A 16,688-nucleotide genomic window follows, 5' to 3' on the forward strand; every position below is an offset into this window, starting at 1 on the left:
TACTAGGATTCACCCACAGCTTGTTCTTTCCTCCCACCAGTCTTTTGGTGAAGTCATACAAGGGCTTTCTACTTGTTGCAGGTGGACTGAACCCCGGGTGTTTTCCAAGATGTAACTTTCCACTCTCTACCATTGGGGACACCTGAGTGGCTTACTGGTTGGCACTTAGAGCAGGAGCACCCTGTTCTGCATCCTTTAAGGTTAACTGGCTGATTTTTCAGCTTTAGAAGCTTAGACAGCATAAAAGTTTAAGCTCTTTCCCTCCCCCATCTCCAGGGTTCAGCTAAAGAACACTGTGAAAAGGCAGATGAGAATAGGTAGCAGGTTAAGGCTTTTGTTCCCTTTCTGCTGTCATGTGGGGACAGAAGAGATCAGCTCTCTGACTGATGAACCTGCTCCAGTTGTGAGGGAACACTCATCTTCAGTTCATACAGAGCTGGAGAATTTTCTAAATAGCTGCACAGATTGGACCTGCCTGAACTTACTCTGTCTCAGTCATCTGAGAGCTGCCTGTTCACTACGTTAGAGCAACCGTGATGTTAGCCCCTACATCAGAAGGGTAAACCACCCGCAGATAATGCCAGTCTGTACAAACTACTGCATTATCCTAGAGTACAGCTCTAAACTGCAGCTCACAGGAGAGCTACTGTAGTGGATTAAGCCACTGCTTCATGGCATACACTTTTGCTTTTAAGAGGCTCCTATCACACCCCCAACAGAGGTCTTTTAACAAGCAAGAAGGAGAAAGCAGGGGATTTGAGAGACTGATGTAAAGGACTCAGAGGAGAGTTAATGGGGAGGGACAATCAAGTTATGATCAGGTTGGGAGCCCTTCATGGGGAGAGGGCTCGGGCAAGGATGCCAGCTTTATGCTTTTGTGAAATCAAAGCTCTAGTGTTTGTGATGGTAATAAACTCATCTATACAACAAAGAATGATACTGTAACATCAGATGTTGACTTCACTACACATGAAGCAGAAGTTAGACTTTACTGTAAGGAGAATTTGACAGATCATGTTTGTTGAAGGCAATATGAGGCTAACACCTGGCACTCTAGCTTTGGGCAGCAGAAATATTCACTCTTTCCCCTTATGCCACTTTGCTCCCACACGAAATCTTCTCTCACTTCAACATTAACAAAAGCTCTGCAAAGGGTGCCACAGTCCAATAATCTGCATACATTGCACAGTGAAGCATCTCACTAACCTACAAACATGTTAAGACCGCTTTTCTTGAATCCTAGTCAGAAATAAAAAAACACGTGAGAAATGAAATTAATTTGGATGTATTCCTCCCTGTTTAATAAGCAGTCATATAGAGAGGAACCAAAATGTTGGCTCAGGACTCCTGAGCTTACCTTCTGAGCTTTTATTCCTTAGCAATGGAGGCATTTCCATGGTATCATGCAGATGGCTGAAATAAGCATGTTTCCTAAATCAAGCTACATTTTGAAGCCTAGAATCTACGTAAGGTATGAAAAAGCTACAAGCAGGAGGAATGAGGGGGTGGGGATGAAGGAAGAAGGAGGAGGAAAAGACAGGGGGTGGAGAGTAACACTGGAGAGCAGCAGTGGTCCAGCCCCTCAGAATCTGAAAAGCATCACAGGAGCCTCTGGATAAAGACCAGCCTCAGTAGCAAGGCTAGGAGACAGAGGATTTCTGCTCAGTGATAAAACATGGTGAGTAGAATTTTTGTGATCTGCCTTCTTGTTTGGTCTGATGCAATGGCATTTCCTTTGCTCTGACACTCAGAGCAACTCCGAGGGACTATTATTTTGGGATGACTGCTCATTTTTGAAGCATTGTTTTTTACTTATTTTTCCATACATCTGACAAGTGTGTGCCTGTATTTATATAAATGCATATCCTGTCTCCTTTTAAAGCAATACATTACTGAAAACAGCCAAAGCTGACAGCATTAACAGTTTGCTGTCTGGTACCAACAGGCTGCTGGTCAGGGTAAGTAAAAAATGCCCTGTTCCTTCTCAGGTACACAGCAGAAATCTCTGCTCAGCTGCCTTCTCCTAGCAATAGAGTTATGATTTGATAGCTCCCTGTGCAGGAGTTTATCCTGCCCTCTTACACGGTGTAATTGGAACATTTCAAGCAGTTACATTTATTTCAGCTTCAGGCATAGAAGAAAACTGAGTGAGTGGTGCAGAGGTTTTTGTCAGAGAAGGAACCTCCTATTGTCATGGTCTCAGCCTCCTTCCGCCCTGCTGCACACCCCATGCAGGGCTGGGGGAAGCAGTGGGTGCTGCTGTTCCCCCAGGGATCCCTCCTGTCGCACACAGCAGGACAGTATGCTGGGAGTAGAAAAGTGGTTAATTTTACTATGAAAAATCCTGAGCTCCAGGGAACAGTTGGCAGGGCTTAAACGAAGGTTCAGGCTTCTCTATAGCACATTGCTAATAAGATTAAGCATTTAACTACACATCCTTCTAGTATTCTGCTGGGGAGTGTAAGATCCTACTTTGTGTGCTCAGAGGAATTAAGGTTGAAGAAAAACACACCAATGTCCTTTTTGCTGGTTCTTCGTGAGAAAGCCATTGCCTGACCTAAATGTATATGCAAATAATTAGGCATCCTCGGTTACCCGAGAGAGACAAATGATTAAGGGGAATGATAAGATACAGCCACTAATGATGATGAGAGGAGTACTCCTAAAAAGAGGCACGATCTCAGTGCAGGTTTGTGTGTCACACAGGCATCTTTAAAAATAAACATTAATCTGTTTCCTGAATCATGACTGTCCCTGATTACATCCTCCATCCTTTCCACCCTGTTCTTTTCTGTTTTCTAATGGAGATGAGATACTAGCAGGGTAATCAGATTAAGTAAAAAGATGAGCCTTGCTTTAAAACCCTCTTTGGTTTCCACCCTAAGAAATGTTATGTTTATTTGCTTACTAGAAACAGTGTTACAATAACTGCAGACAGGATATTCCTACCCTCTAACAAGGAAGCATTTTATTGCTTTGTAATGAAAAATCAAATTAACAGAATAGAATATATGCTCATGATTATTAGTAAGTATTTCCTTTATTAACTTTTATCTTCTGAGATAGAGAGTTAAGGTTTTTGACTGTAAACAAACAGTCTTATTCCAAAAATACACACACACCCCCTTTACTGGGAGCACCAGCTGTTCTTTATGCATTGCTAATTGATTAGATCCTAAGCATTAAAAATTAGTATTGTCCACTGCCTTTAAAAGTAGCTGTGGCTCTCACCAACTCATGCTTGCTTGTTTTTGCATTTTAGGACTTCCAACTGGTACCCAGAAAAATCCTCCTGAGGTTAACTAGGCATAGGAAGGGAGAGCCTGCCGAAGTGCTCCGTTCTTTTTCCCTTTCCTATTACACAATTTCTCAAGAAATATTTTAAAAAACATGTTATCTTAAAGTACATCCATTTTAAGCATAATGCATGTTCAAATACCCAAACTAGATATATATTTTCAGGAAATTTAATTATGCTACCATTTTTGTTTGGAAAGCAGGGGTAACATTTTCAAAGGTAGCTCTAATACTCAGGATCTTAAGTCTGGTTGATATGAAGCCACTTGTGGAAAAGGGATTTTGGACTCACTCCAAACTTATACCCTAAAACATAAAAGCAGTCCAAATAGAGCTTTTCCCTTCTTTTTTTAAATTAAAAAACCTCAAAGAGTATGCAATGTTTATCAACTCTTTAATTTAATAAAAGGAAAATGCTTGCAAGAAGGTGAAATTAAGACTCCAAGTGGCACGTAGAATTCTGCTTAGCAAGAGACAGCAAGGTACCTTCTCCACAACCTGCCAATTTTAAGAATGATCTAAATGTAAACAAGCAGAAAGAGCGCTCCTATCTCCCCTGCAAAACAACTGTATTTTGGATTTCGCTTATTTCTATCTCCAAGAGAGACAATTACAGATAAATTACACAGCAAACAAGCAAGTAAGAGTGTCCAAGCCAGACAGCTGATAAGATTTTGGAATAAATGAATCTTAATTATATTTTTTTGTACTTAAGCAAAAGTAATTTTGAGCCAAACTTGCTGAAGCCAGAGAGTTCATCTAAATTCCCTCTTCATAATAGTATTATTTCTAACCATGCAACCTCACTGAAGCAGATACTTCTACTTTCCCAGTAGGATGATCTTCCTAGAGTTACATCCAAGAGGACTGCTATTTTAGCTACTGACACATTAAAGCACAACCTTTTTTACCTTTTCTTTGAAGATAACCTAAACAAATCTTTCAACTGTGAGAGAAGCTAGTAAGATATAAGCTAATAACTTTGATACCAGCCCCAAACCCAAAGCAAGTCTTCCCCCATTCCTCCAGAGAGGGAAAATTGTAGACAGCTCAGCCTGGCAGAAAGCTTTGGGGGCCATGGGCAGAAGCAAGTGTGACCCCTCTCTTCTCTGACCCACATGACAAAGGCAATATTTGGACTGTTTGAATCCTGCCTACACCTGTTTTCCTCCTGCTTCCTAATGAATATCCAGTCCAGCTCCACTGCACCCCTCTTTGGCCTCCTTGTCTGTTGACCTGGACTTAGGTAAAATTTAGGCCATCTGAATATGGCTCTTATTAACCAGAAGAGTTACCTAACTCAGTCTTGTTGAGGTCCTCATAACCCAAAACTATAAGCAATTTCTCTGACTGTCCTAAAACCAAGTCTCCTCAGTCCACAGAAATGTGTTCACCTTCCCATTCTAAAACTTTTATTTACTTTTATATGAATTACAGACACAGTAAAACCTTCTGTTTTTATGAAAAGGCTGTCAGACACCCTGCACAGATGGTATATGTTTGAGCATGAAGTATCCCTGTACTTTATGAGCAATATTATCCAAATTTAACCCAAAACCTTATTTCCATTATACTATAAGCCCCAAATCTGGATCTCATTGCCTGCTTAGACACTTGTGAAATCCTAAAAGTGAGCAGCTGGTATGATCAAAACAGAAAAGTACTGTTTACTGTAGATGGGAAGTCTCAACACTGGTGCACCTAAGATCATTGTAAATGGCAGTATAAGATTCAAGGATGTCCTCCATTTAAATGTGTGTTCCATAAATAATTTCTCAGATATTAAAAAAAGACATCAAGTAACATTAACGAAGAAAACATCCAGAGCTTGTTGAAAACAGAACAACCCAGCCTTGGTAGACTGACTGCTAGTTTCCACAAGTTTCTGTTCTTTACAGTGATTTTTAATTGCAAAATATATTTCCTTTGCAAAGGTCAAAATCAGTCCCTCATATACCCTTTATTCCTGTGGAAGAAGAGATACACTGCAAGTCCAAGATAATAATTAAAAAGGAGCAGAGACAGGCAATAGTGTAGCTGAGTGCACGGGTCGAGAAATCCCAGAGAAGATGTACCATTTTTTAAATGCCTAGAATAATTTTTCACAGAATTTTGATTAGCTTTACATAACCACTGGAGAGTAACTTTCCCTTACAGCACTTTAATCTGTTTCTAACTTCACTGGTACAGCTTCTGGGGTTAGAAATATAACTTGTGTCCCTGCAGAAAGAAAAAAAAGGTATCGTGGTATAGAACATTACAACCAAAAGTGCTAAAAATATTAATAGATACAGAAAGAGAGTGGCATCCCATAAATATTTCTGTTCTATATTTGGAAAGAAGCTCATTGATAATTTATATCATATGAGGATGAAAAGGAACTCATAGTATGGGAAGTTACAAAACAGCATCTGAGACAAATATTTAAAAAAACCTGCAGGCTCTAGTAGTCTGCCCTTAAGAGCCCTCAAAGAGTTGACTGAGGACATCTTCCCTTTCTTGGTGTTCATTTTTAATAACATTTTTAATGGGGAAGATTCCTGAAGCTGTGCCAGTGTTAAAACAGAATAAGCAGGATGACATAACGAACTAGATACTAAGTAGTCTGGCATGAATCCTGGGGGAAAATGAAAAAAATAATATATGGGATTAAATAGAGGCACTAAACAATTAGAATACAAAGTTAGTGATTATATGTATAGTAGATCTAAAAAACCCCCAAGAAAACAACACCTAACTTACGTTTTTCCTCATCAGAGGAAACAGGAAAGGTAGCATGGGCTACCATCAGTGTATCTTACATTATTATACTACATATATTCTCAGTACAGATATTATTCAGGACATTTGGGCTTTCATGTTAAAACTGTTCATCTAATGTATAAAAAAAAGAACAAGCCTTGAAGTTTCTAGACCCAGTTATCAAACTGGTAGTCCACTGTGTTTCTTATCAAGGAGATACAATTCAGATCAAAGATTTCTTTATTCAGAAGATTATCTAATGACATCCTGAATTCTAAGCTTTAATAAGTTTCATACTTGACAGTAAAACAAATCCACCACTAAAGCCTTTTTAATGCATCTACAGAAAAACTTCCTAAGTATGCAATTTCCTACAAAAATGACCCTTGCTTAATACTCAGAATGGGCAGAAACAGCTGTAGGACTTCAAAGAGTCCTACATAACATTGTTATAACACTAGCATTTGTGATGCCACACACCTCTAAGGAACTCCTCAGCAGCCACAGGGACAAAGTACCTACTTCTACAATTGCTAAGGACTGAGATATCAGACACTTTATTTTTGGGATATTAATCATTGGTCTTGCATCAGCTGTTCCTGACTCTTTTCACAACTCTGCTGGAGTTCCGTGCACTGCATTTCTTCTCAATCACACCTTGCTTTTCAGAAAAGGAGTGTAATCATGTCCCAGTAACCTATTTCTAAATATGCAAAACAAGTTTCCTGCGGCATCAGTGAACTCCAGATACCTGACAGTATAGTAAAATGTTTACTGCTTTTCATTAAGAATGCTCTGCAATACTCACATGCAGCCCCAAATGCATATAAATGTGCCAACATCTCAAACATACTGATAGATGCCCATCTATCACCACCCACCATGTTTTCCATAGCATCCATACTCCTGATGTTGAATATCCCCACTTTACCCTTATGTTTTCTACCTTTTGTCACTGGCCTACATTTAGTTCTAAATATCGTTAATCACCTGCTAGTTTCAGCTTGCATGAGAAACAGGCTGTCATCACTGATCCATGTGCTGGAGAAGTACTGCAGGTGAGACAACTCCCAGGTACACAGACCCATATCTTGTGAGGTGTTGGTCAGAGAGTTGCAGTTCCCAGCAAGCCCTGGCAACTGGAAAGCCACTGGAGGCTATGTACAGCGCTTATAGTGCAAGGTAGACTAAAGACTGCTTTATGTTGTACTTTAAGAGTGTACAAAGGCTAGGCTTGGTACTGAATTTAAAATCTCCGAGGCTGTTTTTGTACTGAGTGTAGGTCTGGATCCATGGATCTGATCTGAGATTGTTCTCAAGGGAGTATTGGTAATTATTCATTTCATCAGAGCTGTTACATATGGTTTGTCAAGGAGTGCTAGAGATAGCACTGTGTTGTTTGTGTGTGTTGCAGAGTTCAATGGCTCCAAGGGGTTTTAGGTACGTCTAAATAATTCAAAACAAGAGAAATCATTAACTGAGGTCTCATTAAGGAAAGAATCCAAGCACATTCTTTCAAGAATAGGACTTGGAGGTTTTGTCCTGCTCCCCATCCAGTAAAAATCTGGTTTCTCTAACAGCTTCTGGGAAGTGCTTGCTTCTTCCCTGATCTACCTTTATGTAAAGCCCATTGACTTACTCAATATTCAAGTTGAGATAAGGTGGGAAAGGATCAGATGTGTCCATGAAATAACTGCTGGAAAACCGAAAGTGTCATGGCTAAAATAATTAATGACTAATGAGATATATGAAAACATAAAACAGATTCAATACTAAACCATATAGGCAGAGACCAAAATTGGCATTGATACAGGTAATAGAGTATTTTTAGAAATAACTAATGAATGCACAATGGAGATTCAATGTGTCAATGGCTCAGTGTACTACACCAGTGTTTGTAAATCGGCAATGACACTTCTGTCATAATTAACAGTGATTTTCAAAGTGGCACTTTTTACTTTTTACAATAAAAATAGTAGTGCAGAAAATTATACATTATGGTCAGGAGGAAGCAAAAACAGTAATTCAGTTTCAGCATGCTTCCCAGGATAGTACCAAGGTTTATGGATTTTCTATTCACAGGTAAGGTTTATTTTATTATAAAGCGAGCATCACGTGTCAAACGTTTGATCCATTTTCTCAGGAGATTTCCCACCTTAAGCTCTTTGTCCTCCTCAAAGGTACAGATTTATGAACTTCTGCCTCCCCTGATGCACACACTTGCATGTTAAAAGTTCCTCAGGCATTGCTTTTCATTGATGCCTCTTCTACTTTCAGAATAGGACCTCTATCTTGTTAAAAGCCATCCTGCAGTCATAATCCTAAATCCAAACCCCCTCATTTCTAACAGACAAAATGTTCTCTGAGCCTCAGCTACCAACCCATAATGTGTACTGTCTTCTCCTTGCTAGATCTTCCAGACATTGCCAACATACCTTCAGGTTCACTTGATCTGTTTCTTATGCAATACCATGACTCAGTGACGGAAATTTCTGGTGACAAACAAAACCAATTGTATAACACTTAATATCCATCCCTTTGTTCTCCAGTTGTTTGCAAAGTTTACAAGTGCTAGCCACCAAACTCACAATATCTTTATTCTGCTGTTTTCTTTACAGAAACAGATGTGAGGAAGCGGTATGGAGCTCAAGAGAGGAAAGACTTTCATAAAATCCAGTGTGCAACATGAGAAAGTGCCACCAGTGCACACAGTTCCTATTAACAAAGACGACACAGGGAAAGATAAAAAGGCAGCTCTGGAGGGAAACCAAAGCGTAGCTGAAGTCCAGCTGGCATGTTTGGCCACGCACAAGAACTACAGGTTTTCTACCAGAACAGCAAGGAATGGAGCTGGTGACAACAGCCTGGAAAAATCATCTGGGTCCTACAAACTTGTAAGGAAGAGTAAAACCCATGACTGCGTTACTGAGGCAGACAAAACAGAGCAGTGCAGCCCCAGCAGCAGGGCTTGTGAGGAAGGTTTTTCTGGAAAGGGTAAGGGGCGCCTTGTCAATAGCATCAGCTTTTCGGGGATGTCCAGCTCCAGCAGTAAGAAAGAGTGTGTGGTCAGCCCCAGCCAGTCTGCATGCAGCAGTCAGATGATTGATTACAGGAACTTTGTGCCACAGATGCCTTTTGTACCAGCTGTTGCAAAAACCATTCCTAGGAAGAGGATTTCCCTCAAGAGATCTAAGAAAGGGCTCAGAGATATATTTCATATAAAAAAAAATAAACCAGACAACCTCACGTTCCTGGTTGAGAAGGACAAGAATTTGTCCTCTCCAGGCTGCAAGACTGAGTCATCTCGGTATCTTGCAAAGTCTCTTTTTAAAACAGGAGAAACATTTGCAGCTGATTGCTTGTCACAAGACTGCTCAGACAGTGAACTGCAGTCTGACTCTTCCTATGACTGCTGCAACACCCTGTGTGAAGATGTCGCCTCGCTGAAAAGCTTTGACTCCCTCACTGGCTGTGGGGAAATCTTTGCTGATGAGACCTCTGCTCACCTGGAGTTGGAGAACAGCAAAGAAGTTCTGCTGAAACGAAGCAAGCACAAAGACAGCCCTGTCATGGGCTCTTTCCAAGGGGGTGTGGAGCAGCTGGCCTCTCCTGGCCAGAATGAGACTGTCGAATTTGCAAAGTTTTGGGACAACATCAACAAATCGGTGAGGCTACACCAGAGTGCTCTGTTTGATAAGAAGTTAGTGAAGATACCTGGTCCTGACATGGAAAAGGCTAGAAGCCAGGCTGCTGCATCTGTGACAGACCCCCAAGTCTCACCTGATAAACACGGTGACAATTCCAAAGAAAGCTCCACAGAAACAGGAACTCCAAAAAGTGACAACCAGGAATCCACATCCACAAGTGATGAAGGCTACTATGATTCATTCTCTCCTGGACAAGATGATGAAATGAAGGAAGCTCAGACCCCTGGGGTCCCAGGTAGATTCCCAAGAGACAGCTACAGTGGAGATGCTCTTTATGAGCTCTTCTATGACCCAAATGAAGTCAAAATAAACCCAGTCCTAGACGATGACTTGTGCACATCTGAAAGCATTTCAGAACAAGCCATTGAAATCCCTTTGTCCATTTACAGCTTTCATGTTGGAGCTGAGGAGAACATGGCTTCCCAACCAGCTCTAGACATTATCAGCCAGGGTTTTTTCCACAGCACATGGAAAGGCAAAGAATGTTTGCTAAAGCTCTGCGATACTGAGCTTTCACTGACCATGGGGATAATAAACTGGCTGCGAAAACACTCGGGACTTGTTTCCTCCCCTGACTCTCTTCAGAGTCCTCAATCACAGCCAGAAAAGTCTAATGATTCTTTAATCCTGCCAAACCCCAGTCCAGAGCAGAAAGTAAGTGCAGAAGCTCAGCAGGAAAAACCAAGCAAGGAAGAATCTAATATATTTAACCTACTTGTGTCTTTGGATGAAACCAAACATGCAACCCAGGCCTCTTCAGTAAACATTGCTGAAAGAGACCACAGCCTGGACTCTTGCCCTAACACATCTAATTTGGATTTCCAAGGAAGGGAAGAGAGTCATCACAAGGATTCATCTACAGTGCCTGGGACTGTAGAAACAACCAGAGCATCAAGTTATGCACCACAATCACAGGCTAACAGAAGCAATCTGCAGACATCTTCAACTGAGAATGAGAAGGTGACAATTTCAGAAGGGTGTGAGACATCTGGAGATAAAAACCCACTGCCAGAAAAGCTGAACAGACAGAGTGGCTCCCAGAGCTCCGAAAACCTTTCGTTAGATGATAATCATGAAGTAGAATCATGTTACTCCTACAAGACTGCTGCAACCTCACTCTTGGATCCCCTTGAGAGGGAGGACAGAAATAAACCAATGTATCACTCTCTCTCTATTTCCTGTGACAAACCGCTACAGCCTCTTACTCTTAGACGCTTACAGAGCTACGTTAGCCCCACACCAACGGACAGCAGCACTAACATAGCGCAGCTCTTAGAGCACTGTGTAACACAAGTGGCATCATTAAAAATCAGCTACGAAAACAAGCACCTGGAAGACAAATGCATTGGGAATGAAATGAACAATATCATTTGTAAGATGTCTCAGTGCAAAACGAAGTTATTGTTGCAAAATGAATGCAACTGCATTGCCCAAAATCCAGAATACTCCAGTATTCCTAGCACAAACCAATACAACTATGAGACAAGCTTCCAATCCAGCAGTCTTTATCATTTGAAGAAAAATGGAGAGCAAATTTGCTTTGAAGATCAGAAATGTACAGCAAAAATCCTAGATGAGGTCACTAGAAGCAAGATAAATTTTGAATATGCCCAGCTAAATAATCAAGCGCTCTCCTATTTAAAAGACTTTACATTTGATCTCAGTCCAAGTGGCTCTGCCCCTGCTACAACTCTTAGTAGACCAACATTTTTACCTCTCTTTAACTCTGCCTGCTCAGACATACCTGCTACGTTTTCACAAGCTTCATACAGCACCGTCTCTCTGGCTGACTCGCTGCAGCCTAAGGAAGTCAAGCAGTGCAGCCCAGGGCGGTGGAGTTATGCAGAGACCCCCTGCAAGGGCCTGGCTGGAGGGACCGCTCTGTCCCCTCATCCAGAGGCAGTGACCCTGGACACAGCAGTGACAGGGAGGAGCCACCAGTAACACACCTGCATTGAGAAGGTCAGTGCTTATGGGAAGTCTGAAATTAAATGTGAAATCAATAACTTCTGTCCCCTTTTCACAAAGGGACACTTATGGCAGTGGAGTCTGATATATACTCAGAATTCCTCAGTTTTCCAGTTTTATTGTTCTTAACCTACACTTGAGTGTCGTAGTTAAGAGTAATCAGAATTTAAATTACACAATTGCCCAGACCAGGGGCCATATATAGGAGGTATCACATTCACTGAGTCTTACAAGTCCCATGCAAAGGTCGAAGCCCCATCTTCCACCCAGGTGCAGCAGTTTTCACACCAGCGGAAGCAGGGAAAATTTTTTCTTCTTCCACTCCATGATCTGCCACATTTGGAATAGCAGAATGGATATGGCTGCCTGGCCACAGACTGCTGGCAGCATTCAGCTCAGATCCCTCACTACCAGGTCATTAAATCCTCTTGCTACATAATGACAACATAAAAATTATGCCCTGCTTCCCCTCTGGAGTGTTAACTGGGTATTACACAGAGCTCTCAACTGGAGTCCTGATGGGTGAGCTGCCACGCAGGGGGTCACATGAGAAAGCCAGAGATCTGCAATGTTAAGTCACAGGGCAGACAGACATACCCTGTCCCGTGGTTCCATACATATGGTGCACCCTCAAGCGCAAGGGAAAGCCCACAATACTATGCTGCTGCTGCTAAGCGTACCAAAACGATGTTCTTCCTTTTTGTAAGCCTGAAGTCTCTCTCCAGCAGGTACAGTTGGTCTCTGGCCAAACTGCGCTGTGGCAGAGCAAGAGCTGAAGCCAAGGCATGCTCTACATGCCTTGTAGAGGGAAGAGGGATTATAGGGTCTGTGTTGTACCTCGAACTTTTGAAAATCCTTGAGCCACACTTACATAGTATAGGAAGATCCAGAATTTGGTCTCTGACATAGAGTAAGAAACACCTCTGCTGTAAAACAGAAAGAGCTGATCAAGTACACAGCCATTGATTGTGCTGGTTCAGATTTTCCTGTTACACAAGGCTTTAGGCCAGAGCAGATACTCTCTGTACAGACTGCTCTAACTCCATGCCAGCTGAAATCCTCTGACCTCCAGTTGCTGAGAGGAATCTGTTGCAGAAGTAAAAAACTTGTGTGAATTCTCTATCATGTGCCCTGCCAAATCTGACAGATTGGCTGGACTCTGCCCAGCCCTGGCACTCTGAGAAGGAGCCTTTAGAGGTGGTGGAAGATGGAGAGCAGGCTGCAGCAAGGGCCAGGGTAGAGAATTAAAGAACAGCTCATTATTGAATGGAGGAACCCAGGGAACACAACACTTTTCTGGCTCCTGTTGCTCACAGCAGTGTGACTGCTTTCTGGTCATCTCTAAAGGCTTACCAAGCAGCACAAACTAAAAAGGACAGTGTTTCTCTCTGCATGAGGCAAAATCACCCTTACATTTTCAAGTCTTGGGAGATTCAGCCACCCACTTTGCTATTTACATCTTTGTGAAAGTGCCCTTCCCCCCTAACAAGTCTCCCATTGCAGGGCGGGATATTTTTCATGGGTCTGCATTAAGTTAAGAGCCAGAGACTGTCAGTTTTCAATACGCTTTACTAACAGATAGTTTAGTTATAACCTGTTCATCGGTGAACTAGGTCTTCCTCTCATGAAAGAAGTGATTTGGGTTTTTTCCATTTTTGTTGCAAACAATGCTGCAAACAATGCTGATTAACAAGCCACCTTTTCGTGTCACCAGATTTTTGGGCAGAACTTGCTATTGGAGGATACACCATAGTCCTTAGAACAACTTGCCTCTTTTAGATTATTTCTGAAAATAAAAATTCAGTACAGGCAAGGAAAGGTTTGTGGTCACAGCTAGTGTATGTAAGAAACCAGTGCTAAGCAAAGCTTTTTAAGATTAGAACAGCAGATCAATGTATGCATTGTCCTGGTATTTTTAGTTTGTTGTGAATATTAATCCACAGGGTACTGCTAAGAATATCTCTGCCTTCACAGGCTAGGAATGCAAAGGGATTCTAATATTGAGGAGTCGCTTTCCGGTAGAAACAGAGAAGGGAGTCACAGCTGCCGTGACTGTCAGAAATGGTAACAGACTATCTTTATACTGTACAAGACATATCGCAGGTAGACATTACTGGACTCAGGGCACTTTCTATTGCATTGTATCAAATGGCAGCTGCTGTATGCCACCATGTGTCAGCACTGATAATATCTGCAATGTCAGGAATGTGGCGCAGTTCACATGCTATCACCTGAGTTCCAGAGAGAAGAAAATTCAATTTTTTTCCAGAAGGGATCTGCTGATTTTTGATAGAGGTTTCTCTAACAGTAAAATGAATGACATTTTAAAATATAGATGGGATTTTCATATTCATAAAGTGACTTTGAGGAATGGTCTCATTTCAAGGAATCATTTCACTACAGGCTTGCTGTTTGTTACAATTTCTTACAGAAAAGGAATTTAGACAATAATTAAATGGCATTTAACATTGTTAAAAGAAATGGCTGTCATGACCGATATAGACTGCCATGTGACTGAGTTTTCCTACCCAGTATCTTCTTGCTTGCCCACATTAACAGATGGCCTACAGGTTTGCTGGAAATTTTAATTTTTTTTGAAGGTGACTCAGGATCTTTGCCTAATCACGGGGCTGGTAGTGTAAGAAAGGCAACACACAAACATGGTTTCACCTCTGAATCCAGGGAGACAGACATCATCAAGAAACACTCCTATGCTGGATGTGACTGTGCAAACCCCAAGAGCTTATACCTGAAGAATGCTCCAAGGTTCACTGTTTTAAAATGCCACACTTGGGAGCTGTGAGAGAAGTGGCAGATCAGAAGCAGCTCCTGCTTTGTCCCTCAGAACAAATGCTTCATAAGCAGCTCCAGTGGAGCCCCTGCTCCTCCCATGGACTCCCAGGCCTGAGCTGGAGGAGCTGGAAAGGAGAAGGCCAACTTTCTTGCTATTTAGCACAAGGCAGAGGAAAAGCCGATATCAAAAGCCATTAAAATCTCCAGGTTTTGTCACCCCATCTCCACATGTCCTAGTATCCACAGTAACAAATGAGCTCATCCTTTCTGCTCCAACTAGTGTGCAGGGTTCCCCTGAGCCATGCCTGGTCTCCAGGGCTTCTCTACCCTGCTGAACACAGACACATAACTGTGATGAAGAATAGTACAAGAAGTGTCAGTTCCAGCTCCTTCTCTGTTTCTCCCTTCCCTGGCTTTTTAGAGAGAAATTTGCAAATGCCTCATATCTGTGCTCACCAGTGTCGTGGTTTAACCCCAGCCAGCAACTAAGCACCACGCAGCGCCCCCCCCCCCCCCCCCCAGTGGGATGGGGGAGAGAATCAGAAGGAAAAAGGTAAAACTTGTGGGTTGAGATAAGGACAGTTTAATAGAACAGAAAGGAAGACACTAATAATGATAATAATAACAATAATAAAAGGATTGGAATATACAGAACAAGTGATGCACAATGCAATTGCTCACCACTCACTGACCGATGCCCAGTTAGTTCCCAAGCAGCAATCTCCCCAGGCCAACTCCCCCCCGGTTTATATACTGGGCATGACATCACATGATATTGAATACCCCTTTAGCCAGTTTGGGTCAGCTGCCCTGGCTGTGTCCCCTCCCAACTCCTTGCATCCCTCCAGCCTTCTTGCTGGCTGGGCATGAGAAGCTGAGAAGTCCTTGACTTAGTATAAACACTACTCAGCAACAACTGAAAACATCAGTCTGTTATCAACATTCTTCTCATACTGAATCCAAGACATAACACTATACCAGTTACTAGAAAGAAAATTAACTCTATCCCAACTGAAACCAGGACAACCAGGAATTTGAACTCTGATGGTAAAGGAACCTCAGTGGCAAATGGCACCCTTACATGGGGATATAGAAGGGTCATGTAGAAGGTGGAAATTACCAGTAGGAAGTGTAGTGAAAGGCATAACTTTCATTTTTCACTATCAAAAGGCTAGGACTTAGGAAGTGTATGCAGTCCATCCCTGAATATGGGGAGATTCCTAGATTTGAATATTCATGAACCACAGAAACCAAACTGCAGAAGTTGGGGCTTTTTGACCAGATGTTTTCCAGCAGGAAACTCTTCATTCTCAACAAGGGAACACTGTCCTAGAGCAGTGTATTTGGATATCTTTTCCTGACCTTTAAAATCTCTGGAAATGACCGAACAGACAGACAACACTGCATGTCACAGCAACTGGACACAGGCAGAACAAAGCACACTCTGCAAACAACAGTGTTTCAGACCACTGAGCCATTTCTACTACTTAACTTGGTTTGAAGTGCATCTTCAGTTAACTGGTAGATGTGGCAGAGCAACAAAACCCACATGTGCTCCCAACAATATGTGCTCACTTCATTCAAATGTTGAACCACCACATTATGCCCCAGTTGAAGCTTTTGGATGTGTTTCAGTGATAGCACTAAAAGGAGCGCATTGCAATAAGCTTGCCCTCAGGTCAGAAAAAAATAGGTAACTGTCAATCAAAGAGGGATTGCCATAACAGATAGGGCAGCTGTAGATAAAAGAAGACAGTACGGCATACATGACTGCTGTTATCAAGGAACTGAGATTCAGAAGCAGATAAAATACAGCCTAGACACTACAAAGTGATAGAGGAGTGTGTATCTGATCCTCACCAGCTGAAGGGCTACTTGCAGTCTAGGCAATTTCTGTAATGCTTTTTATTCCCTCCTGGTTCAACTTTATTCCTTCTGTCTTAAATAAGGTTGCATTTCTCCCAGACAGATATTTCTCTATCTGCCAGGCATAGGGAAGGCGGACTGCAGTATTTGGATTTGATAAAAAAAGAAAAGCAGAATGCAGCCTCATCTGCATATAGGCAACTGTCTGATAAACTATGGTATTATTTCTCAAAATGGCCAGAGAGATGCCTTAATAAGTGAAAAAATAAAGGCAGAATCCCTCTGCACACAGTAGGGAAAGAATATGGTAACACA

At 41.9% G+C, this 16,688-nt stretch overlaps 1 protein-coding gene across 2 annotated transcripts in view; it reads left to right on the top strand.

Annotated features, from left to right (window-relative positions):
• Positions 1-1,584: 1,584 nt before the first annotated feature.
• AMER3 (APC membrane recruitment protein 3) overlaps positions 1,585-16,688 on the top strand; it is a 42,947-nt gene continuing 27,843 nt past the window's right edge. For both annotated transcript variants that reach the window (XR_012651006.1, XM_075031996.1), the window contains exons 1-2: positions 1,585-1,678; positions 8,658-11,708. Coding sequence is in view for 1 of the 2 variants with exons in the window: in XM_075031996.1 (XP_074888097.1) it covers positions 8,679-11,690 (3,012 nt within the window). In the remaining variant the exon portion in view is untranslated. The remainder of the gene's footprint in view (positions 1,679-8,657; positions 11,709-16,688) is intronic.

The sequence above is a fragment of the Buteo buteo genome, chromosome 7 (genome assembly GCF_964188355.1).
Source record: "Buteo buteo chromosome 7, bButBut1.hap1.1, whole genome shotgun sequence".
Lineage (NCBI taxonomy): Eukaryota > Metazoa > Chordata > Aves > Accipitriformes > Accipitridae > Buteo > Buteo buteo.